The sequence below is a fragment of the Rutilus rutilus genome, assembly GCF_951802725.1.
Source record: "Rutilus rutilus genome assembly, chromosome: 15".
In the NCBI taxonomy this organism is placed as follows: Eukaryota; Metazoa; Chordata; class Actinopteri; order Cypriniformes; family Leuciscidae; genus Rutilus; species Rutilus rutilus.
The window spans coordinates 37,092,120-37,117,436 of record NC_140220.1 but is presented as its reverse complement, the minus strand read 5'-3'; the positions used below and the strand labels follow the sequence as shown (position 1 = coordinate 37,117,436).

Sequence of the window (25,317 nt, the reverse complement as noted above, 5' to 3'; positions counted from 1 at the left end):
AACCGTACATATCTGGATTTGTGCCGAATAGGAGAGTTACGTAAGTGTATTTGTATAGTGTATTTCCCACACACCAGTGGTCAGGGCTGGCATGTTTACAATGAATGACTCTATAATTTACGTTTGTTTTAAATTTGAAGCATTTGCTGTGGAGTGAAAAATAGCTTTCCAAAAAATACAATATACATGCATTTTTCAGTATTGTGAATCAAAATCCAGAGCTGGCATGAATCGTGATGTGCAGAATTGAAACATTTATCACCGCCTCTGATAGCAGAGATGACTGAAAACTGGAGGAATCGGCCTCATATTACATGCATTCATGTGCATGAAGAGCATTTTCAGCTCCATCGGTGCGCCGGAGGACTGGCAGATCATGTTTCTGTGTGGAGCAAAGCTTCACAGGAGAGAAGACGCTGGGATGAGTCCTCCTGATTGCTCCTGAACTCCCGAACAGACGGCGGAGAGATCGGGCGCTATCGCTGCATCTCACAATTACAGTGTGACACTGGACTGATAAAGATGCAACACAAGCAAGATAATGCTGTGAAACTGCAGAACATGATGAGTAAAGACTAAAGCGACACGGAAGCAGATCATATTCAGTCCCTACGAAGGACACGATCTGTGATCAAAGCTCAGCACTATGGCGTTTAATGCACGCAATGATGAATAAAATCTAAATGTGTTTTGACCCATGAGTGGACCTTCAGCTGCCGAGCCGACGCCAGAGCAGAACCTGTGCCAGTGTAATGATGAAAATAATGAACACTGAACACCTGAAGGTGTCGCTCATAAAACAATGACCTAAAACACTAACAACAGGTAGAATTACACAATGATTTATTTTGTACAATTTCTTTGCAAAACCAGAATGACACTCTACTAGGGCTGTCAAGTGAAAAGTCGACTTTCGAATATAAAAACCCCTGCACATTCAAATGCAAAAACCGTGCATTTTTGGTGTGTCAAGAGGCGCGCGAGACATGCCGATGACATCACTGCCGCGGTGTGTTTCTGTTAGCTAATCCAGTCGACAGCGCTGCGTTGTTCACTTGAAAAATGGCGGGAAAAGGCCTGCTGACGAAAACCAATGACATACTTGACCATTTTCACATCGTCAGAGCTGAGTGTGTGAGTGTGTGAGTGTGTGTTCATCAGCTGGAGACACTGTCAACAGAAGCACTCAGCACTCGCTCAGATCAAGAGGAGCGTCTGGTGTTTTTGACCAACAATATGTAGATGCAGTGAGTAGAAGTGGAGTGTTTCTGAATGCTATTTTGTGTTCATGTAGTAACGTTACATTACGCCGTGTGTTTTCTCGGGTTACTGATGCACTTACACAGTTCTATGCACTATTGGAACCTAATTTTCCTTGCATGCACATTAAGGAAATTATACTTTCTTTAAGAACAATCGTTTCAAAAGTTAATGCACTTAAAACAGTGAATGTCCTTTCATTTCAATAAAAGATGTGATGCTTGATTTGGTTTATATTTGCTTATTGCGCTCGCGTGCGCCCTCTTGTTGTCATAGGAGACAATACAGTACGTTTTTCCTCTAACAATAAGTATTGCCTTCAGAATTCAAATATAATATAATTCGAATTGTGTTAATATTTAAGAAAGAATTTTGAATCTAGCTTTTCAGCCATTTTGACAGCCCTGCTCTCTACTGTTCGTCCTTCACTGCAGTATGTTACATGATCCATCGAGTTTTGGTGGTGTTTGTGTCTAAGTGAGACAATAATTTATGTAATTTGATGTGTTTTGTCATTGGATGTGTTTTGTGTGATCCACAGTTTATCCCACATAGACTGATGTTGTAAAGAGTGCAGAAAAAGTGACCCAAGTATTGAGAAATGCGTTCTAGCAATTGTGAAAAAAAGGATTAATGGATAATATATACTGTTACCTATTGGGGTAAAATAGGCCAAGCTTTAAAATAATTCTTTTAAATTGAAGGTGTGTTAATATATGTGATCATTTGCTGCCATGGTTTATTTGTATGTTCCTTTTGAAGTATTATACATGTGTTTTTTTCTTTTTTCTTTTTTTTTGCTGTTATTCTAGCTTTGTAATTTGTAATTATTATTATTTGTAAAAATTCTAAACACGAAAAAAAAAACCCCGGTAGTTTCTCACCCGGAGTCGATGTTCATCCGTATCAACCACAGTGGCCACTCGGATCAGAACAGGATTCCTCTTGTCGACCACCTCCAACTTCATACCGGGCTGAAAACTGTGAGGAGGTTTCTGCAGAGAGAGAGAGACTTGTTCAGGCAGATGTTTCAGCATGGCACCACTCAGAGCCAGGGGTCTCTGCTGATGTTTGACAACACATACACACACACACACACACACACACACACACACACACACACACACACACTCACCACTTTGAAGGCTCGAGCAGGAGCTGGTAATGAGCTGGTCTCTGCCAAGTATTTCTCCCAGGAGAAGTTCTTCTCATCAGGGTAATCTACAGCACAGAGGGTGTGAGGCGGGTCCCGTCAGATTAAAGGATTAGTTCTCCTCAAAATGAAAACTTCCTGATAATTTCCTCACCCCAGTGCCATCCAAGATGTTCATGTCTTTCTTTCTTCAGTCGAAAAGAAATTAAGTATTTTGAGGAAAACATTTCAGGATTTTTCTCCATATTCTAGCGAAACGATTGGTCATTTTCTAAAATATATATATATATATATACTTTTTAACGACAAATGCTCGTCTTGTACCATCTCTGAGATGCGCGGCGTATTACGTCATCACATTGGAAAGGTCACGAAAAAAATAAAAAATAATAATAATTACAAACGGTGCCTCCTCACCTTCGGTGCTTGGCCCCTAATAAATGATTTTGAAGTTGGAGGAGAAAATGAGATGGAGTTTTTCGCCCTTCCCTACCTTTCTGAACCGGAGTACACAGACTAATAACTTAGACAGATGACGTAACGCGTGACCTTTCCATCGTGATGACGTAATACGTGGCGCGTTGCAGACCAGCACAAGACGGGCATTTGTCGTTAAAAAGTATATATATATTTTAGAAAATGACCAATCGTTTCACTTGATAAGACCCTATTCCTCAGCTGGGATCGTGCAGAGACTTTGAAACGGCATTGATTTGGACTTCAACATTCTGGTTGCCATTGAAGTCCATTGTGTGGAGAAAAATCCTGAAATGTTTTCCTCAAAATACTTAATTTCTTTTCCACTGAAGAAAGAAAGACATGAACATCTTGGATGGCACTGGGGTGAGGAAATGATATAGTGAACTAATCCTTTAAGTCTTACACATGCAGTCTGACTGAGAGACTGACGAAAGCCTGCTGGTATTGCTCAATGCTCACTGGTGTTTATGGTGCACTGTGGGATAACTGTGACAGTGCTAAAGATGGAACTGGATAATATTCTAAATGTTCTGATCCATTCTGACCTGTAATGCTCCTGGATCAAAATCATACACTGTTCTCCCATTGGCCAGAGGAGAGCTGAGCGACTGAGTCTGGGTTCTCACAAGGTTTTTCTCCATTCTGTCACTGATGGAGTTTTGGTTCCTCGCCACTGTTGCCTTGGCTTGCTTAATTGAGGACATTTAAAGGGATAGTTCACCCAAAAATGGAAACTCTATCATCATTTACTCACCCTCAAGTTGTTCCAAACCTGTATGAGTTTCTTTGTTCTGCTGAACACAAAGGAAGATATTTGGAAGAATGTCAGTAACCAAACAGATCTCGGTCCCCATTGACTACCATAGTATATTTTTTTCCTACTATGGAAGTCAATGGGGACCGAGATCTGTTTGATTACAAACGTTCTTCCAAATATCTTCCTTTGTGTTCAGCAGAACAAAGAAACTCATACAGGTTTGGAACAACTTGAGGGTGAGTAAATGATGATAGAGTTTTCATTTTTGGGTGAACTATCCCTTAAATGTTCAACAATAATATTGATCTCCTGCACTGACACCATTATATGAGAACTGAACTGAGCTGGACGATGACATCACGGTTTTCTCCAGAGCGGCTAAATTAATGAAAAATGAACTAAATTAACTTTTTTACAGCAGAAATGAACCATCACTGAACTTACTTAAGCTGGACTGGGACGCTATTTTCTTCTAGAAACAAACTTTGTCGCATTATTCTCCTGTTATCTCTGTAAAGCTACTTTGAAACACTCTATATTGTAAAAAGCGCTATATAAATAAAGCTGACTTGACTAGAAATGCCCACTGAATTAAGAAGCTGATGGAGACATCATAAAAAGAGCAATCACGGTGGACATCCGTTACGAAGGAATGAACTACTTGTCCCATAAAACACTGGGAATGAAAGCGGGCCCATGTTTTACGTACAGGAATTACTAACGAGACTGCGACTTCATAGAACTCGTACTTACAACTTGTAAGCTCAGAATTTTCGGAGAGCTTCGACTAACATCGCTTCGTCTTAATACGATGCAGCATGATATAATCAAATAGGAAAATATGTTTAATCCAACAATTATTGTAGTAATGTATGCCAAAATATTCAAAGATACAGAAATATGTGAGAGTGCAGGGAGAGCGAATCGATTGCATCATTCACAATGTTTTATAGATGCGTTGGGAGGATCGGATCTTGCACAACACCAGAACTCTACTGTTGCTCTCCACTCGGTTTTCACTCATACTGAAGTTTTACAAATGAATAATTCAATATTTTAATGCTGAATGGATTTCACATGCACTGAAGATCTAAACCAGATTAGAAACTACAGCGAGCGGGGCTGAACTTTCCTTCTTCCTTCCTCCAGCTCTTTATAGTCCTTCTGGAGCAGTTGCATAATAGTGTTTCTAATCTCAATTTATTTGGGGGGGAAATAAATGTAGTTTTTTTAGATGATTTGTGGGCCTGATGTCAGAGAGCTGCATCACCTGGAGGAGTGGTGAGTGTCCTGCCGTACTCCAGACACCAGCCGACCGGATGGATATAAGGACTGGTTGCATCACACCTGCAGAAAACAAGATGTGCACAAATGCATTTTAATGCAACAAAACATTATCCTCTATTTCATGCGGTTTAAAAAAGATTAACATTCTGAATCCATTTTTTATTCACTAAAACTGAGCCCTTTAAATGCACATTTTGAAAAAATAAAATTCTTCTTTTCTTCTTTTTTGGACAGGAAACACACATTAAAATTAGTGCTGGGCAGCGATTAATCGCATCCAAAATAAAAGTTTGTCTACATAATACATGTGTGTGTACTGTAATTATATAATTATTTTTATCTATAAATGAAGAGATCAGATGCAAAAGCCTCGAAGTGCCATCTGAAATTTTCTTCTAGAATGATCATTTTTATCAAGCTTGTATATTTAAGTTATTTCACTTAAATGACAATTAATAGGTAATTTGCATTGCCATTTAAGTGAAATTATTGACCTTAAATATACGAGCTTGATAAAAATGATCATTCTAGAAGAAAATTTCAGATGGCACTTAGAGGCTTTTGCATCTGAACTCTTCATATACACACACATGCATGTATATATTTAAGAGTTTTTTTATTTCTATATAAAATATTTCTATATAATATATAAATAATATATAAATATATATATACAGTATATACATGCAAATATTTCTTAAATATATACATGCATGTGTATTTATCTATACAAAATAATTGTACACAGTACACACACACATATATTACGTAAACACACACTTCGCTGCCCAGCACTAATTAAAATACATAAAAATACTTGAACAGAGCGAAATATTAATGTTTCCACACGTTTACTTCATAGTTCTTTAGACGAAACCATCATTTCTATTCATTAGTGTGATCTGATGAGCATTAGTGGCTTCCCAGTGGATTTCAGTACAGGATTTAGGATAAACATTTTGTGGCACTGACAGAGTTGGGTCTCAGCTCGACGCTCGTGGAGAATCAGTGATCTAACAAGATCCACATCACACATGGCCACCAACATCTGATGGTGAGATGGTGTAACAGAACTATGTGCCAAAACACACACCAATTCTTCTCAACTACTCAAACTGTGTTTGAATAAAGTGAAACAAATGTGTGTATGCGATGTTTGGGAGGTGAAGTGGGACGATAATGCTGTGAGGAGACGTGCTGTCACTGTCTCAGAGCTGTCAGATCTGATAGTGTGACTGAGCGAGAGAGAGAGAGAGAGAGAGAGAGAGAGAGAGAGAGAGAGACATAGAGAGAGAGAGAGAGAGAGAGAGAGAGAGAGGGAGAGAGACATATATAGAGAGAGAGAGAGAGACCTCTTCTCCTGAGTAATTCATGAGCAGCTAAAAGCTTTCTGCCTGCTCTATACAGGGGTCTGACACACACACACACACACACACACACACACACACACACACACACACACACACACACATAATGATAACTGGGTCACTGATAAGAATGAGAATACGCTGCATGTGTGTCCTCATGACTTACGACTGATATAATTAACGAGATCCTCAACTTAGTCATTTGATAGATTTATGCCTGTTCAGTTTCATCTATTTCATCACAATTTCAGCCAATATGTGTGTCTGCAGAACTTGCATATAATAAAAAAATAACTCTACCCAAATGATGCTTTCTTTAAAATTTAAATATGATGCTTTCATGTTGTTTTTGCCCCACATGGTTTCAATAAATGTTTTCATTATGTTTTCACAGCCCAACACAAAGGATGAAAGAGAAATGTCATGGGTTATTAATATTTTAAAAGAGTGATCTATGTGGTTAAATTGAGAGAAATGCCAAAACTTAACGATACTACCAGAATTTCATTAATATGAATGTTTGGAAAAATATCTTGTTTTAGGATTAATGAGTAAAAATCACTTTCAGTACTTTACTATAACAACACTTACTGGTTTAGGGTTAAACATTCATGTGGTCATGCAAATAAATATGCAACGGCTTCAAGCAAGTTAGTTAGTGTTTTTTTTTTAAATTGTCATAAAATAAAAAAACAGAAGGAAAAAAAAATATTTACCAGAATTATTTAATTAATTTACAATTATTTATTTATTTAGAATTTACCAGTAGTCATAGCCTTCATCCCAGTTGTCGAAGTGCACCAGGAAGCGACTGTCCACCATGTCGGAGACCGTGGCGACACAGATGAACGAGGGGTTCTTCTTATCGATCGCCTCCAGCTTCATACCAATCCTGAACCCCGACGGCGTCACCGTCTGAGAAACACAACACACACGTCCAATAATACACTCACACCAAACATTATTCAGACACCAGATATAGTTTCTGATGTTGTTTTACTAGTGTGATCAGGACACTATAGTTCATTTATGTAAGTGAGGAGAGCAAAATAAAGGAAACTGTGACATATTATACACAAATATTCTTCATACAGTGACTCCCAGTAACATTTATAATCATTTGGGACCAAAAATGATTCGGACACTTTGACCTGATCATGTTCTGCTGAAGTGTGTTTTCTTTAATTGCCAATGCGACCCTTAAACACCACAGACTGAACAAAGTTAAATATCAACTGATTTGATAACTCTGAGTTCTTGTCATTACCATTTTCTAAACTATTGCGAAAAAACTGTGATAATGTGAGAAATATTGTCTGAATAAATTTTGGTTTGACTGTATATCTGGAGCATGTCATGATCCAATCAAATCCAGATGTTAAAATCAAGCATATTATAATAATATAAGTGAAGTGTGTAGTGGAAGTTAAATGTGCTGAGGATGACAGTGTCTTGGTCTAGTGGAAGTGCTTTATTAAATGAAGTGAAATAGTGCCATCTAGTGGAAATGAGACACACACACACACACACACACACACACACACACACACACACACTCACCATGTTCTGGTTCTGGAAGAGGGCTTTGGGTGCCGTCTGTATTTTATTTAGTTTGATGAAGGAGGACCAGCTGAACTCTTCATCCTTCATCCCTACAGAGACACACAAACACAGGCCATGTGAGGAACAACACACACACTGCTGCAGTCCAAGTCAACACACACATCACAACACCTACGACACACACATTAATTATTAAAGAGTTTCAAAAGCATAATGCTTGTTCAAGAACAAGACAATGCACTACATTTCTTAGTAACACTTTACAATAAGGTTCATTAGTTAACATGAGCTAATAATGAACTGCACGAATACAGCATTTATTAATCTTTGTTGATGTTAATTTCAACATTTACTAATACATTATTAAAATCAAAGGTTGTATTTGTTAACATTAGTTAATGCACTGTGAGGGGGGGGGGGGGGGGGGGGGTTATTGTCATAAGAGTATTGTGATTGTCAAAACATTTTAGTAACTAAACTGAATTTTATTAGGTGTAGTGTCAACATGTTACAATGTTTACATGGTACAATTTCTGGAAAGCTACGTTTTGTTATTATTGCTTGACACAAATTTCACGATTTCAATTAAATTAAATTCTTGTGATTTAATATTGATTTAATATTGACTCATTTGGATAAATATTAGGTACACAAGACAGGCGTTCATTTTTCTCAAGCCCTATCAGCTGGCAGTATTATTTAAGGTTAAAAATAACTCAAATGAAATATAATGCGTTTTTTTATTATAATAACAACTTTAGTAAAAGTAAAATAAAATACGTCAAGTAAAAATATAATAAATACGTAATATAGTACACACATTTAGCAAAATACTCTCTATAGCTCTATTTTTCTAGCCAACTAACGTGCTATAGCCCATATTATGGTCATCAGATGGCTTTCCTGAGGTAAATGTGACATGATTGTTCTCCAGCTGTTTTATTGACCCCTTTCCGCGGATGAAAAACACTGATTGGTCGATATCATGTATGAGGAATATACATTTCGGTAAGTTGTACTGTATCTTTCAACAGTGTTCGTGTTTATTTACTATTAGCTAGTAGAGATGATCGGGTCACGTGCCGCTAGGGATCTGTCAATCACATTTACAAGCGCCAAAATGGTATTTATTGTTTGAATTTGGTCATAAAATTGACAGAATCTGAGAGCTGAGATTTGTTTCTATCATAAGTAACTGCTCCGTCTAGTCTGGCGGTCTGCGTGTCCTCTTCGCTCCGCGATTTTTCTGTGCGTGAGAAAATGTATGTGTGGCGTGAGAGTGTGTGGAAAGTGTCAGTCGCGTGTGAGTCTCACGGTGAATGCGTAAGAGTTGGCAGCTCTGTGTGATCATGTGATTAACGCTGATTCAGGATTGGCCACTGAACACGTATTGGGTATTCTGTGAGTTTCTGGTGTCTCTTGCCTTTAGGTGGATGCAACTTGTGTCCGGTTTTCTCACACCATCCCGCAGGGTGGATGTCGGGAGAGTTGGAGTTCACCCAAAAGTCATAGCAGTCCGAATACTTCTCAAAATGCAGTCTGATTCGATGTCCCAACACCTGCAAAAATGCCCAAATTCTGTGACACGTAGAACATCATATTCCTCTTTCTGCATCTGCTATTAGAGTAGTGCTGTTACCTCCGCGATGGTGAGGACGCAGTACATGGACGGGTGTTCGGGGTCGATGCCCTCCAGCCTCATGCCAACCCTGAAGCCGTTCTTACACTGCGGAAATGACTGATACTGCACACACACACACACACACAGAGGGAGAGAGTCCAGTCACACACTCCTTGCACAGCTAGAGATGCACCAGCATACAAATGCTCACTAATACAGTGCATTCAGAAAATATCTCCATTTCTCCACATGTTGTGCTGTTGCAGCATTAGGCCGTGTGTGTTTGTAGTCACATGCCAGGCGCTCTCCTGAAAACACCCCGCTTCAGGTGCGTCATAAGCCCCTTTCACACAGCAATCCCGGTCAATTACCGTCAAATTACCAGAACAACTTTTATCAGTGAATTCAATAATGTGTTAATGTCAATTTTATTTGTAAAGCACCATTAATCACAACCTAGTTTGACCAATGTGCTGCACAATAAAAACATAACAATAAGACAATACAATATAATTAATAAAAACACAATGCAATATAACTTCCTCATTGATTATAAGCCAAATCAAAAAAATGAGTTTGTAACTTATATTTAAAGACAGACAGCGATGATGCAGATCGAACACAGAGATCGCACAGTCTAAAAGTTGTGTGTGTGCTGTTCACACAAGTAACCGCGTTCTGGCTCTTTACCGGTAACAGACCATCACACATCAGCTCCAAAACACCCATAAACTCTGTGATGATGTGATGAATGTCATTAACAGTACGTTTATGGCAAGCCGTGTTAACATTTAATCCTTAAAACCTACTAGTATCTATTTTCATGCTACTAGTACCTATTTATTAGATACTAGTATTTATTCCAAATGTTACTAGTAAGATTTTTAATTGAACTCTCCAGTGGTCGTTCTGACTAGTCATAACATAAGACGAGTAAAAAAGCAGTTGTGACTAGTGAGATAAGAATAGTTACTAGTAACAATTACAAAAGATACTAGAGTCTAATTAATAGGTACTAGTATCTAATAAATACGTACTAGTCACAATTGCAATACACACTAGTCAGAACTGAATAGTTGATATCTGAATGACAGATCCCCACAGAAGTCAATAGAAATTTTTTTAAATTTGTTACTAGTAACAAAAGAATAGTTACTAGTCACTATCGAAATAAGTACTAGTATCTAATTAATAAGTACTAGTATCTAATAATAAAGACTAGTAACTAATGATTTTATCAATAAATTCCACTAGAAACAAACCTTGTTGTATTATTTTAATTTAATACTGTGAAGCTGCTTTGATGCGATCTGTATTGTGAAAAGCGCTATACAAATATACTTGACTTGACTTGACTTAATGAATAAGTACTAGTAACTAATGAATAAGTACTAGTATCTAATAATAAAGACTAGTAACTAATGAATAAGTACTAGTGTCTAATTAATAAGTACTAGTATCTAATAATAAATACTAGTAACTAATAATAAAGACTAGTAACTAATGAATAAGTACTAGTACCAATTTAATAGGCACTAGAATTGAATGAATAAGTATTAGTGTCTTTTTAATAGGTACTAGTACTTAATGATTAAGCACTAGTAGCTAATGAATAAGCACTAGTACTTAATGGAATAGATACTAGTATCTAAAAAATAAGTACTAGTAGCATGAAAATAGATACTAGTAGGTTTTAAGGATTAAATGTTAAACCGGCTTGCCATAGTAAGTTATGCCTTGCCCCTGAAGAAGGCTAGTTATTTTATCATACGTGACAGTATCGCTAACTGTTCCTCTGAGTTGTTGACAAATCTATCACTCCAATCTGAAGACATCTGTAAACAGTGCTGAGTAAACGCATCATCTGCGTCATCATTTAATGAATGGCCCAGACCTGTTGCTCTTTCAACGGCTTCTGATTGGCCCAAATCACTTCTTACATCAGCTGACCTCGTACGTGCAAAATACAGGTAATCTTCATTCCGCCTTCACACAGCGCATATAGCGGTAATTTACTGGCAATGTTACAACTTCCAATTCTATTGCCGAAGAACCAATTTACCGGTATATTTGAAAAGGTCCTGGTCACACATGATCTGTTACTGGTAATTCACCAGTAAAGACTGTATGTGTGAAAGGGGCTATAGTTTGTTTCTGAATGTCAAAATGTGTCGATTTTCTCGGACTCTTTGTTGTGTCTTTGTGCTTGTTGTTGCCGTTGTACGAGCAGGATATGTGACGGTTGGTCATGTGGTATTTCCCCAAAGCCACTTGTTGAAGTCAAGCCTGCAAGGTTAGCAAAAAAGTGTGTAACGCCTGCTAGCGCTGTGGTGTGCAGGGAAGGGGACCAGAAGCCGCTTTTTACACTGTTTACACTGAAAAAATGCTGAGTAGTCACGGACAATTGCGTGACGTGTGATTGACTGTCGCACAACTCGACTGAAATTCAATGACGTCAAGGCTGTAACGTGATTGGTTATCTAGGCACACGTGATCAAAGTTTGCTACGGACACCCATATCTCCCAATAATAAGACCATCTCTGATTTGTCCCGCTCCTCCTGCACTGTGATTGGATGGCTGGGTAACAAATGACAGACATGAGTGCTACATTTTTCCCAAGTTTTTCCCAAGTTGAACATTTTCAACTCTGAGCATCAGGAATAAAACGCTCAACACTTACACTGCCGCCGCTTTTAAACACGCAGCGCTCCCATTAAAAACCACTGAAAGAATTTGGGGGAAATTCTTTGGTGGACACACAGCCATATTGTTATGAACTGCTCCGAGACACGAAGGTTGAGGATCCAAATGCAGTTTACTAAAGAAAATCAAAATCGGAATCGGAATCCAGGCAAAGGTCATACACAGGCAGGCAATCCAAACAAACAGACAAATCCAGAGGGTGAGGCAGGAACGGGAAAACCAGCACACGGGCAGAGATCAAGAACCAGGAACAACGACAACAAAGGAAACGCTCAGAAATGCAGTGGAATAGCGTACAAGACTTCGCAGGGAATGATGAGGTGAACCAGGCTTATATGGGGTGAACTAAAAAATATAATGAGACACAGGTGAACGTGATAATCAGGGATGATGAGTCCGGGCAGTGATTTATGGGAAATGTAGTTGTCTGATGTGGAGTGCCCTCAGGTGGCTCTCAAGGGCACTCCAGCTGATGACCGTTACACATATGCTGAAATGATCAAATAAATCTACACTTCATAACCTAAATGACAAAACAAAAACAAGATTTCTGATAACTTTGCACATTTATTAAAACGAAGAAAATGAACCCTAACTTTTTTTATGTCATGGCCAACAACCAATACGATGAACTGATCTACTGAGCCGAAGAGAGCACACGTCACTCCTCTCCTCACAGTTGCTGCTCGCATCCAATTCAAGTCACTGACGTTTGCCTACAGAACAACCACTGGCTCTGCTCCCTTTTACCTCAACTCATTACTTCACACTTATGTACCATCCAGAAACCTGCGCTCTGCAAGCGAACGTCGCTTCACCTGGACTGTGCCCTGCTGGAGGAATGATCTAACTCAATCAGGGGTGAATTTCCCAAAAGCATCGTTAGCCAACTATGTTCACAAGTTCCGTCGTTATCAGCAGTTCAACGAGTCTGTGTTTCCCGAAACCATCGTTCCAACGAACATTCGCGAACAGCATCGCAGACTTGTGTGTTTCGGACGACAGATCTCGACCTGTGGTTAGAAGAAGAGTTTCTAGTTTGCATGACATGTGGACTCAATAAATCCTAAATAAAACTAGATAAAGCCTTATCTTGAGCAAAATAAGCAAGCTGACATTCAGTGCAACCTGTCTTTTATTTAGAATACATACAAATATCATTTACGACTTTTAGTTTGTCAAGAGATTTAAAGCACCGTTTCTGAAGAGTGCGCATGTGTGAACGAGCTCTAGTGTGTAAGAACGAATCTATGATTGAATCTGGAAATAAAGCAAAATAACTGAGAAAAATGAGAAATAGTCCTCAGATGCCATCTCTGTAATTTATAGCAAAACATCTCGCGTTAATTCGATCTCAAACAGATTCATTAACATAAGTTATTACTCCACCACGTGCGTGACGTCATAAACCAACGTGGTTGAACGATCAATCTGCAACAATACAGTTTCGGGAAACACTCGTGATTAGCTATCGTACGATGAATCGTACTATGGCAGTTAAAGGGATACTTCACCTCTGGAATGGAAAAAATGTGAAATTATTTTTGAATTTGGAGCTTTCTAGACTGAGAAAAGCCAGAAAATGTATTTTTGGCTTATGTGGATGAAAGACAACAACTCCCAGAATGCACTTGCTTCGCTGCTCTACGAGGCCACTTCCAAGCCACGCCTACCGGTAAGAGAGCGCAGTTAAACAACAAGGCTAGGCTACTAGTGATTCTCCGTGACGAGTCTGCCCGGGATTTCGAGTTCGAGATCGCCCATTTTTCTTAGCAATGTTAAAACGCACATCAACCGATCACTTGTTTAGCGTTCATGTAAACACTACATTCAGATTCACCAATCGCAATGAATTCAGTTAGATTGAAACAAAAGGTGTGCATGTAAACAATGAATGGCGACTGCAGAAAGCAAAAGCCGAATCCCAGACATTTTGGACTGTCTCGATGGACGGACATGTCCGGGAAAAAGAGGATGGTAACCCCTACTACTCAGCTTTCTCCAACTACTACTCAGCTCTCTCCACAGAACAAGAGCCTGCTAGCTTAGCTTCCAAAGAAAGACGGCTGACACTATGTGTACATTCTGTGAGTGAGATCCCTCTATGGGCGGGTTGAGGACATGCGGGACAGCTCCCCCTACTGGCTGTAGTCTCTCGCCACTGGCCAAAAAATCCTCCGATGACGCAAAATGACGATTTTTGTGTCATCGGAGGATTTTTTCCAGACAAAAAAAATACATAAATCTCTCGTCTCAGGGGGACATGAGGGTGGGAAGCACGGTAATTCGAAAATACTACAGGTTTTCTACTAATACAAAGCTTAATGCTAAATGCTGAAGTATCCCTTTAAGCAGCGAGTTACGGCGTTGTTCGGGAAACGCACGTTCAAGAAAGGCTGAAGACGCTTCTATTTCAACAGCACTTGATCCAGTAATACTAACACTTTCTCTTCTATTCTATATCTATTATCTTTATAAGAAAATTAAATAAAAAAAATACAGGTACTGAATTAGATTAAACTGGGAAGGGTCATAGCACTTGTTGTCCTACTGTTAGTTTCACTGCTTCTATTGTTCTCATTTGTCAGTCGCTTTGGATACAAGCGTCTGCTAAATGAATAAATGATATCCTGTACGAGCCAGATAGATAAACCGGCCAGCGTGTGTAAACCTGTTTTCACAGAAACCTAAAGCTCTCCCTGCAGTTCTCCGCCAGTGTACAGCTTGAGGGTTTGACTGTTGGAATCAAGACAGCATTGTCATTTTATTAAGTTAAATAAATATACTTATTATGAAATATTATTTGGCTTCCTAAAACCCCAGTGTGAATGTGATGTGGACCGTCTGTGACACACTATCACAACTACAAAGAGGTTTAAGTCCACTTTAAAGTCCATGTACAAAATAAGATTGACAAACAGAACATGTTTACAGTATTGCCATCATGTTAGTTTGCAGCTGTAACATGAAAATACAATCCATATAATCAACAATCCTTTACGGGTGCTTCGCTAGATGCCCAGCTAACGGGACGTCCTCAGAACTTTAGCGGACGTTCTGGCGAGGTTCACTTAAATTATGAACAATCGTTCTTCCAGTAACATTACTAGAATGTTCGATCAAAGTAATCTGGTCTTTTATTATGTTTTCAAAATGTTAGCACAAAAACATTATACATCAATCATGGCATGTTTTTTCCAACAATATTTAGATGGATGTTCGTCTAACATTAACATGAACATAACATGTTTCAGAGAACATTCAAAAGCAACATTTCCAAATGATAAAAATGTTCCCTTAAAGGAGTGGTAAAATGCCCCTTTTCACAAGATGTAAAATAAGTCTCTGATGTCCCCAGAGAGTTTATGTGAAGTTTAAGCTCAAAATACCACACAGATATTTTTATATAGCATGTGAAAGTTGTCACTTTTTAAGGGTGAGCAAAAACGTGTCATTTTGTGTGTGTCCCTTTAAATGCAAATGAGCTGCTGCTCCCGGCACAGGGGGCGGAGCTTCAACAGCTTGTGTGTTAGCAAATCCTATCACCTCTTCTCAACATGGACTCACCCCCTTTGTTGCGTGTTCAGGGGGCGGGGTTTATGTAAATTTTAGGGTTGGTGATGTCACTAACCCGGGAGGAAGCTCGTGTAGTCTCTACCAGCCGTCTGTTGTAGTCCTTAAAAAACGATTTCTTTAAAAGAAAATATCTCCCTTTGCTTTGAACTTCGAGCGTTGTAACTTTGCAGATGTTGTTTATGCTCAAACAGCAACATTACACACTAACTAAAGTTAGAAAAGTCAAATCATAATCAACCACCCCTTTAACTTTTGCAAAACCAAGAGAAAAAAAAGCTTTCAAAACATGTAAAAAACTGTACGTTTTGAATGTTCAGAGAACAATAACGTCTTCATAACTTAACAGGAATGTTAGCAAAACATTCTTAGAACATGTTTGCTTTATCAAGTTAACTTTTTAAAATATAAGTGTGTATAAAAGCAGAATAATTCCCTTTCACAACAGCGACACTGGCCCATATTGTGTGTGTGTGTGTGTGTGTGTGTGTCGTCTCACCTCTTTGAAGAGTTTACTGGGGGCAGCGATGGCTCTCTCCTGCTCCAGGTACGAGGCCCAGCACCACGCCTTCTTCTTGCCTCCATACGGCACCGCTGCATCATGGGAAACAACCAAAGGTGTCATCATGGCGATCATGTGACTGTCGCCTGGAGGAGTGAGTGAGTGAGTGTGTGTGTGTGTGTGTGTCTCACTGTATCTGAGCAGAGCTGCGTCTCCTCTGCGTTTCCGTCGGCCTCTGGTAGCCCCGCGCGCCGGTCGCCGGCTTTCTTTCTCTTCCTGTTACACACATCAAAACAGGAATCTAGGGTCAGATCTGCTTCCTCATCAGCACTGGCTAACAGAAGAAACATATGAGAGTGAAAGCGGCGTGTAGCCAAGTATGGTGTCGCATTCTCTGAATTATTGATCATTATCTGATAATTATCCTTGTTTGCGTCCCTGTTTATTCTTCATGTGTTCTTCACGATGTCCTGTTCTGCTTTGCCCTGAAGTGGATCTAGTTTTCTCCCCTACAAGTTTTTTTATTTATTAATAAACACCTATTATCCCATTGCGTTTGAGTTACATTCAATCCTGACAGGAGGAACCTTAATTCAAGATCAAATATCGCATGCATTATCTTTAGCTCCACCGGCAAATGTATCTTGTTTTAAGGTTGTTAATATAATTTTTTTTCTGGGAAAAATAAATACTGGTTATTCTGAAGAAAATTATTTCGTTTAGTTCTTTTTGTGAAACCAGAAAAAAATATTAATTTCATTATTAATTATGAAATCGGCCTAATACTGATTGCACACAGTATTGTGTATAGGTACCAAAAATGGTGTTTTAAAAGGTTTACATGTGTAACATTATGATAACTTGTTTATATAACTTTATAGAATTTTTTTTATACACTACATTCAAAGTTTTTTGAGGCTGCAAGTGGAAAATAATGAAGTTTTATTTTAGAGACTGTTAAAGGCACACTATGTAGTTTTTCGCCACTAGAGGTTGTAGTTTTTCATATTAATAAAAGCTGGATGGCTTGTGTTGCTAAATGGCATGCAATTCATTTTAAAACATATTGTATGGTGGAGAAAATGCAGCATTACTGTTACTAAAAATAAAGCTGCATCTGATTATGTTATGTTAGCCACTTGATAGGACAAGATTTTAAGACAAGATAGGGCTTTTCTCTGCGGAAAATCAAGAAAACAAGCGATTCAAACAATAAGACTAACAGTGTTGAGATATATAACAACGATTAATGATAAATGTATCCATACAGTTCTTCCCTTGGCTAATAAAACATGTAATATATTAAAGCGTCTTTAGTGTTTCCATGGTTTCTGCCAAATATAATCAGAAATCGAGGGTGTGATGTCATTGATATGAATCCTTATTTCTCTGGATTTCAACATTCTTGGAAACATCTGGGATAATGTAAGTACACAAGTCAACAAAATACAGTACTGTGCAAAAGTAGCTTTTTGAGATCAGATCATAAAGGCTGTTGTCAGACTCCTTGTGTATACACAAATCTCACTGGATTATTACAATTAATGGCAAAAAGAATGTATGCAAATGTAAACTGATATTTCCAGGGGGGGAAGGGGGTATTAACATGCCTAAGACTTTTGCACAGTACTGTATATACCACAGCTCTAGTGGTTTTTGCATATTTTGATCCAAAAATCGTACATGTTGTGCCTGTAAAATGTCAACACGGTGACCTCTCTCTGTCCGACCCACACGTCACTGCTCTATAAAGGATATGAAAGTGGAAGATGAAAAGAAGAGTAACAGTAGGTAAACTGACATAGTCGTCGTCCTCCTCCTCGGGGACCTCGATGGAGCTGTCCACGTCTTCAGCGCTCCTCTCCGTCAGACGGGATCTCTTCCTCACCACCACCTCTCCGTTCGTCCTGGAGCCGTCTCTCTTCAGCGCTCTGTGACGCACCACAACATTACTGCAGCCTCAGACAAAACTACAGAGTCTTTATTCATTTGTGCATCTTAATATATAGATGCTTTTTACGGCTTTCTCGCCTTTGGCTTGCTTAGTTGGGGACATTTAATGTAATATTCAACAATAATATTGATCTTCCTGCATTGACACCATTATATGAGAACTGAACTGAGCTGGACGATGACATCACGGTTTTCTCCAGAGCGGCTTTATATATAAATAAACTGAATTAATAACTTTTTTACGACAGAAAAGAACCATCACTGAACTTACTTAAGCTGGACTGGGACGCTATTTTCTTCTGGAGACAAACTTTGTCACATTATTTTCCCGTTATCTCTGTAAAGCTGCTCTGAAACACTCTGTGTTGTAAACAGCGCTATAGAAATAAAGCTGACTTGACTTGACTAGGCTGATCTACTTTAGTTTGAATGACAAAATATTATTTGAACAGAGACATGACCTGTAGATATCAAGTATAAGAAAATAATGTTCATGTCAATAATTACCCATCTCATAACCATCATCTTGTTTGTTTATATGTGTGTGTGTGTGTGTGTGTGTGTGTGTGTGTGTGTGTGTGTGTGTGTGCGTGTGTTTGAGAGAGAGGAAGTGCTGTGGGGTATAGTGTTCATCTTCATTACACATGTGGCGTTATGTCACACAGATTCACTCATTCAATAACTCTGTATTCATTCTCAGGTTAAGCATGTGAGAGACCGGAAAACCCCAACACAACATCCTGTGGCCTCTTTCTTAAAACAGTATTTACGTGTTAGGATTTCTGCCAACGGTTGCACCAGCCCTACCACAAGTGTGATGAATATCTATGTTTAGTAAGTATTTTTGTGTCAGACTTTTATTTTTTATGCTAACATTTTTCATTAAACATTTTCTCTGTAATGTAACACTTTCACGGTTATAAATGTATAAACACTTTTGCTAGAAAATGACACAGCAGTTTTTGTGCAACATTACTGATTTGTGTATCATATTCAGGCCATTTTAAAAGATTCATTCGTAGCTCTATATCAATGTGCAATACATCAGCGCATCAGAAACACAAGCAGATGTTGAGCAATGCTGTAAAATCCCAGTAAAGCACACTAGATCGTGGTAGTCTTGTGCCGTAGAAGCACTAAATTGGCTATTAATTTAAATTTGTGCATTGCCTGATTTGCATGAATTTTGCTAAATTTTTTTAGTAAATTTAGCACTAAAACTGAACATCATCACTGAGCAAAATTTCTCCTTAATTCAAGTATGAATTCTTCCATAAGTCCTCACTAAGAATCATTTTAACTTATTATATCTTAATAACAATTAACTCGGCTAATGAACAGTCTATATTCATGGGATGCAACAGTGTGTGTTACATATGTTTGGTGTAATTCATACCCTAAAAAAAAGCTTCAATTTCAGAGTTGCTAAATTTCCCTGACATTTCTAGACATTTCATAAGTGTGGGAACCTTGTGTGTCCAAACACTGCACTGCACTCAAGCTGACCGACCTTCTTCAGGAATAAATGTTCTGGAAACCATATTGCCTCTGATTTCTTTCTTGACTTGTTTGATCAGAGAGACAAACGTCAGGTTGATTTTACACAAAAGTAGACTAAAACACTAAATAACTCTGTTATTTCCAACCCAACTAAATGCCACTTAGTGTAATACGGTCATGTGACTATAATTCAGCATGCTACTGTTTGAAATATTTACAATACTGCATATTGTTTCACATGTGGTTTTTTTAGGGATGCACCGAACATTTTGTCTGATACTATAACCAATAATTCTTTATATTTGAAAGCTGATAACGGATATATTGGCCGATAAATCTAAATATAATTTTTTTTAATAATTTTTGAGAGCCTAATTACAAAAACAAAAGTCTCACTATTAAAATCCATGTCCCAAGCACACGATTATAATGATGTTCTCATGATAGTTTGATGTAGCCGATATGACAGACTTGCGCTGCACATGTTGCACTGAACTGTATTTTCCTTTATGAAGAGATTTCAATCATATTTCAAGCGATTCAAAACCATCATGATGAACTTGAAGAGTTCAAGTTGAAAAAAATAATACATTTATTTATTTATCGGCCAAATTTTCTTAACAGGCTGATAACGATAACATTAAAAATGAACATATATCGGCCGATACTGATATGGTGGATGATATATCGTGCATCCCTAGTTTTTATTAAATATGAGGCAGTATTAGAGCTGCACGATTAAATGTTAAATGATGGCGATCTCGATTCAAACCCCCACATGATCTTATTCCTAAATGACAGCGATTCGGCTCTATGTCTATTAAAGCTTAGACAAGTACGATCACAGCGAACATCCAGATCTGATCCAGAGAGAGCAGTCGTCATGTGTAGATATGAAACCGCTTCACTAACAGTCTCTTCAACATCACAGTCTCATTATTTCTGTCAGATTATCACAGAAGTGCTGGATAAAAGTGTATAGTTCAGATATAAACACTGATGTAGTGGTCAGATTAGAGGAAATCACCTTTAGAAAGTAACTTGATCCTTCAAATAAAGATTGTATCAGTAACATCAAGACAAGTGACTGTTAAAAATGTGTCTGTCATTGAGTCATTCATTCAAGAGATTTGTTCAAAAACACTGTATCATCCAGTACTGAAAAAAGTTGAGTCTTTATAAGTGAGTCATTGAATCATTCATTCAACTCGATACAAAAAAAATTGTTAAAATGAATGAAATATTTTTTCAATAGACAGCAGCAATTAACATTTTGCCAGAATCATAAGTATACTGCGTGTTATTTTGTTTCGTTGTCTATTGAGAATCATGGGAGAATTGTTTGAAACCATTGTGACGGGTCAATGCAAGCGTGTTTCACAGTACAAACACACACGTAACCACACAACAACTGCTGTCCGGGTCAATTTTTTCTCTACGTCATTTTACTCTACAAATCCAGTAAATATGCCAAATTCCACTTGTTATTTAGAACTAGAAAGCAGTATTTGAACATGACCGCAGTCCTCATAATCATTCAAGCGATTTTAAACCGTTCACGCACAAGAAGACTCGAAAGAAACTCAATTTGATAAACACACAAAGCTTGCAGACAGAGAGCTGCGTCGGCGCGCCATTACTGAGCTGAGCTGACTCTTTTGTGTCTTAAACGGATGAATACACTCAAAATTAAGTCAAAATGCCCATTTTAGCGAGTATCCTCTGTCTTAACTGAGTTAAAATAAAAAGTCTTAATGAAGGTAAACAGCCTTATCGGGAATAAAACACAGCTATTGACCAATCAGAATCAAGGACTGGAACTAACCGTTTTGTAAATATAAATAAAAAAAAATCTTAAATATATACATGCATATGTGTGTATTTATACAAAATAGTTATACACAGTACACACACATATTTATGTAAACACAAACTTTTATTTTGGATGCGATTAATCGCGATTAATCGTTGCCCAGCACTAATTTGAATTTATTCTGATTTACTCTGAAATGATTCACTTTAGTAGATTACGTTGTATCCATTGTTACAGTAAATCTGCGTCTTTTATTTGACATGTTTTATTGTGAATACAACACAGCTATTGACCAATCAGAATCAAGGACTGGAACTAACCGTTTAATAAATGGGAGTATTGTGACGTATTATGAAAAAGCAGACGATGCTCAGCCATTCTCCAGTCTCTTTTTCAAGATGTGTCTGATCTGACTTAGTAAAGCAACAGTGCAGCACCCTCTCCTCAACAGCACGCATGATGTGAGGAATCATTCATGTCCGGAGCACAACTTTAATACTCAGTGCTGGAGGTTTCAGTACATCACTAACTCTAAAGGCCCGTTCACAACTAGAACCATAACTATATTAGCGTCCACACCAACACAATATTGTTCTGTTCCCTTTCGAGGGAACTCGCACTGCATCGATGACAACACTTTGGGGGGAATGCTCGTAACATAACGCATCTGAAGCATGAATGAAACTAATCCAATGCTGATTGGTGCTGCGTCATGACATACTTTGTGACGGCATACACGGATTTATCTTTTTGCTCTTCAGCAAGCGCTCTGTGTCAACTGTCTGTCCTATTTGGTGTTGTTTGTCCTGTAGGAACTTTAATTGTTACTATAAGCACAGCTGAAAGCATGTATCTTCCTGCCCACGTTAAACTTTGGGAGGTGACACACGCGATCAGTGAGTGATACTGTTTGGATGCTACGCATGCACAGTCGGCTCTTGAGGGTGCTGGCTGTGTTCATTGAGAAATATCTCGACGCGTACAGCAAAAAAAAAAGGAAAAAAAAGACATGCGCTTTCGGGGCATTCATGGGCAGTTCTCGAGGGTCTGGCGTCGACTAATGAAAATCGGCCAGCTCGAGGGGCGGCACCAAGCATGCATTTGAAAATCTCACTGCACGCAATTGGATAACACTACGACCAATCACAACAAGCCCCATACGCTTAGCTACCAGCAGAGCTAACTGGTAGATTAGACTCTTGCCGTATCCGGTCAGCAAAACAGCAAAAACGGCCTTCTTGCAAAGGAAGGATTCGTCTTCTGTTCCTCTTTTAGATAAAAAGCCAAGTCTAACTCGTTCATTGTAGTGGCCAAAGCCGTTTCAAACAACTGGTGTTCATCCATAGCCATCTTGCAATGTTTACTAATGACTTCGACGTCACAGTGCTGTCGTCATCTGTTTAGCTCGCCTCTGGCCCGCCTATATCAGATACACCGATGTGACTGGTGCAGCTCGGATACAAGGGCATATTTAATGAGCATCATTACTCAACGCCTGAGTAAACTCGCTGAGCAAATTCAACTTGTGCTCTCACGAGAACTCTGGATTTCCAGGGTACCGCTTAAGGGTGTTGAGAACGAAACCAAAAGAGCCTCCCCTCTGGGGAGCCCTCAGGAAATCCGTCAAGTGCGCTTCGGGACACATCGGTTTCCAGCGAACACACGCTGCTCTGTCTGCCCCACAGTTTTGCGGCCAGGCAGCGCTCGCGTCCGCACATCGAGAATCGTTTTCAAGCCGCTTCAGGGGATCGAGAACGAATCTCGAATTATACCCAAAATCCCTGTTTCCCTTAGTAGAATATAAGTACAGGCTGCAGTTCAATTTCCGCCCACCAAATTTCAACGGGGTGGTTTGGACAGCAGGCGACCCACAGCAGGATCGGGTATTGAAACAAGAAGTAAACTCCCAGTTGGCAAAGGAGGCTATAGAACGTGTTCCTCTGCCGGACAGGGAGTCCGGGTTTTACAGCCGCTACTTCATAGTTCCCAAGCAGGATGGGAGGGGTTGCGTCCAATTCTAGGCACTAGAATCGGTCTCTGAGGAGATTCAGGTTCAAGATGCTCACTATTCCCATCATTGTGAGCCAAATCAAATCCGAGGATTGGTTTGTCACAATAGATCTGAAGGACACGTACTTCCACATATCCATCCTTCCATCTCATAGGAAGTTCCAGAGGTTCGCTTTCAGGGGCGAAGTGTTCCAATATTGGGTTCTTCCGTTCGGCCTATCTCTCTACCCTCGCACATTTACCAAATGCATAGATGCAGCTCTAGCGCCACTGAGGCTTCAGGGTGCTGAATTATATCAACGACTGGCTTATTATGGCCCATTCACAAGAGATGGCAGTTCGGCATCAAGATGTCATCCTTGCCCACATCCAGAGCCTGGGGTTGAGACTCAACACAAAGAAAAGTGTGTTGGTGCCAACCCAGAGAACCACGTTCCTGGGAGTGGTGTGGGATTCCGTCACGATGTGGGCATAATTGTCTCCTACACGGATCGAGCCCATCCTGGCCACTGTGACCAGCTAGGCCAACCCATCACTGTAAAGCATTTTCAGAGAGTGTTTGGGCTCATGGCAGCAGCGTCTAATGTCATTCCGTTCGGCCTGCTGCACATGAGGGCCCTACAATGGTGGTTGAGAACCAAGGGGTTTTACCCGTTCCGCATGATCAGAGTTACGCGCAGATGCCTTCGTTCCCTATCTATGTGGAAGAGACATTGGTTCCTGTCCCAAGGTCCCCTGCTGGGAGCAGCATGTCACCGGGAAGCAGTTTTGACAGACGTCTCCCTCGCGGGCTGGGGCGCGGTCATGGACGGCCGCTTTACAAGAGGTCTATGGCAGGACCATCATTCCCCTTGCACATAAATTGCCTTGAAATGCTGGCGGTCTTCTGAGCTCTGAGGAGTTTCCTGCCAGACCTCAAGGGTCATCACGTTCTTGTCAGAACAGACAATATGGTCAGGGGTGTCCTATCCAAATCATCAGGGGGTTCTGAGATCACACCCTCTATATGCATACTGGCGTATCAGATCCTCCTGTGGTCTCACGGGAGACTGTTGTCTCTCAGAGCAACATACATCCCAGGGGACCAGAATCAGGGAGCAGACATCCTGTCAAGGCAGGGGCTGAGGCCCGGGGACTGTAGACTCCACCCCGAGGTGGTGGAGTTAATATGCGAGAGGTTCAGCCCAGTGGAAGTGAATCTGTTTGCGTCTTTGAGAGACAACACACTGTCCACTGTGGTTCTCCCTCACGCATCCAGCCCCGCTGGGGTTGGATGCCATGGTGCAGACGTGGCCGAGGCTGCGTCTGTACGCATTTCCCCCAATCCCTCTGCTTCCGGGAGTTCTGGAGAGGGTCCGTCGCGACGAGGTCAGTCTACTTAGTAGCTCCGTTGAGGCCGGCCTGAGTATGGTCCTCAGACATAATATCGCTCCTAGAGGGCCCTCCATGGGAGATTCCCATCAGGAGGGACCTGCTGACGCAGGAAGAGGGCTCAATATTTCACCCTTGGCCAGAGCTATGGAAACTGTGGGTCTGGCCCCTGAGAGGGCACAGTAACTAGAAGCTGGTCTGTCAGTAGGAGTAGTCGAGACCATACTCGGCTCTAGAGCTCCCTCCATGACGAAACTGTCCGGCCTAAAATTGATAGTTTTCACCATTTGGTGTAGAGAGCGTGAGGTGGACCCAGTTAACTGCCTGGTGGCTTCAGTGCTGGAGTTCCACCAAAGTTCGCTTCTCGGCTGGTCTTACCCCGTCCACACTCAAGGTGTACGT

General features: G+C 39.8%; 2 protein-coding genes across 3 annotated transcripts in view; one reads left to right on the top strand and one right to left on the bottom strand.

Moving 5' to 3' along the window:
* LOC311304860 (dynein axonemal intermediate chain 1-like) overlaps window positions 1-25,317 on the top strand; it is a 674,193-nt gene that overhangs the window by 498,327 nt on the left and 150,549 nt on the right. The gene's annotated exons all lie outside the window — the stretch shown is intronic.
* l3mbtl3 (L3MBTL histone methyl-lysine binding protein 3) overlaps window positions 1-25,317 on the bottom strand; it is a 67,400-nt gene that overhangs the window by 34,638 nt on the left and 7,445 nt on the right. For both annotated transcript variants that reach the window (XM_084432172.1, XM_084432171.1), the window contains exons 5-14: window positions 18,070-18,199; window positions 16,460-16,544; window positions 16,266-16,360; window positions 9,507-9,611; window positions 9,291-9,426; window positions 7,865-7,956; window positions 7,068-7,219; window positions 4,921-4,997; window positions 2,396-2,481; window positions 2,145-2,255 (exon numbers count right to left, since the gene is read on the bottom strand). In XM_084432172.1, the coding sequence (XP_084288298.1) occupies window positions 2,145-2,255; window positions 2,396-2,481; window positions 4,921-4,997; window positions 7,068-7,219; window positions 7,865-7,956; window positions 9,291-9,426; window positions 9,507-9,611; window positions 16,266-16,360; window positions 16,460-16,544; window positions 18,070-18,199 (1,069 nt within the window). The remainder of the gene's footprint in view (window positions 1-2,144; window positions 2,256-2,395; window positions 2,482-4,920; window positions 4,998-7,067; window positions 7,220-7,864; window positions 7,957-9,290; window positions 9,427-9,506; window positions 9,612-16,265; window positions 16,361-16,459; window positions 16,545-18,069; window positions 18,200-25,317) is intronic.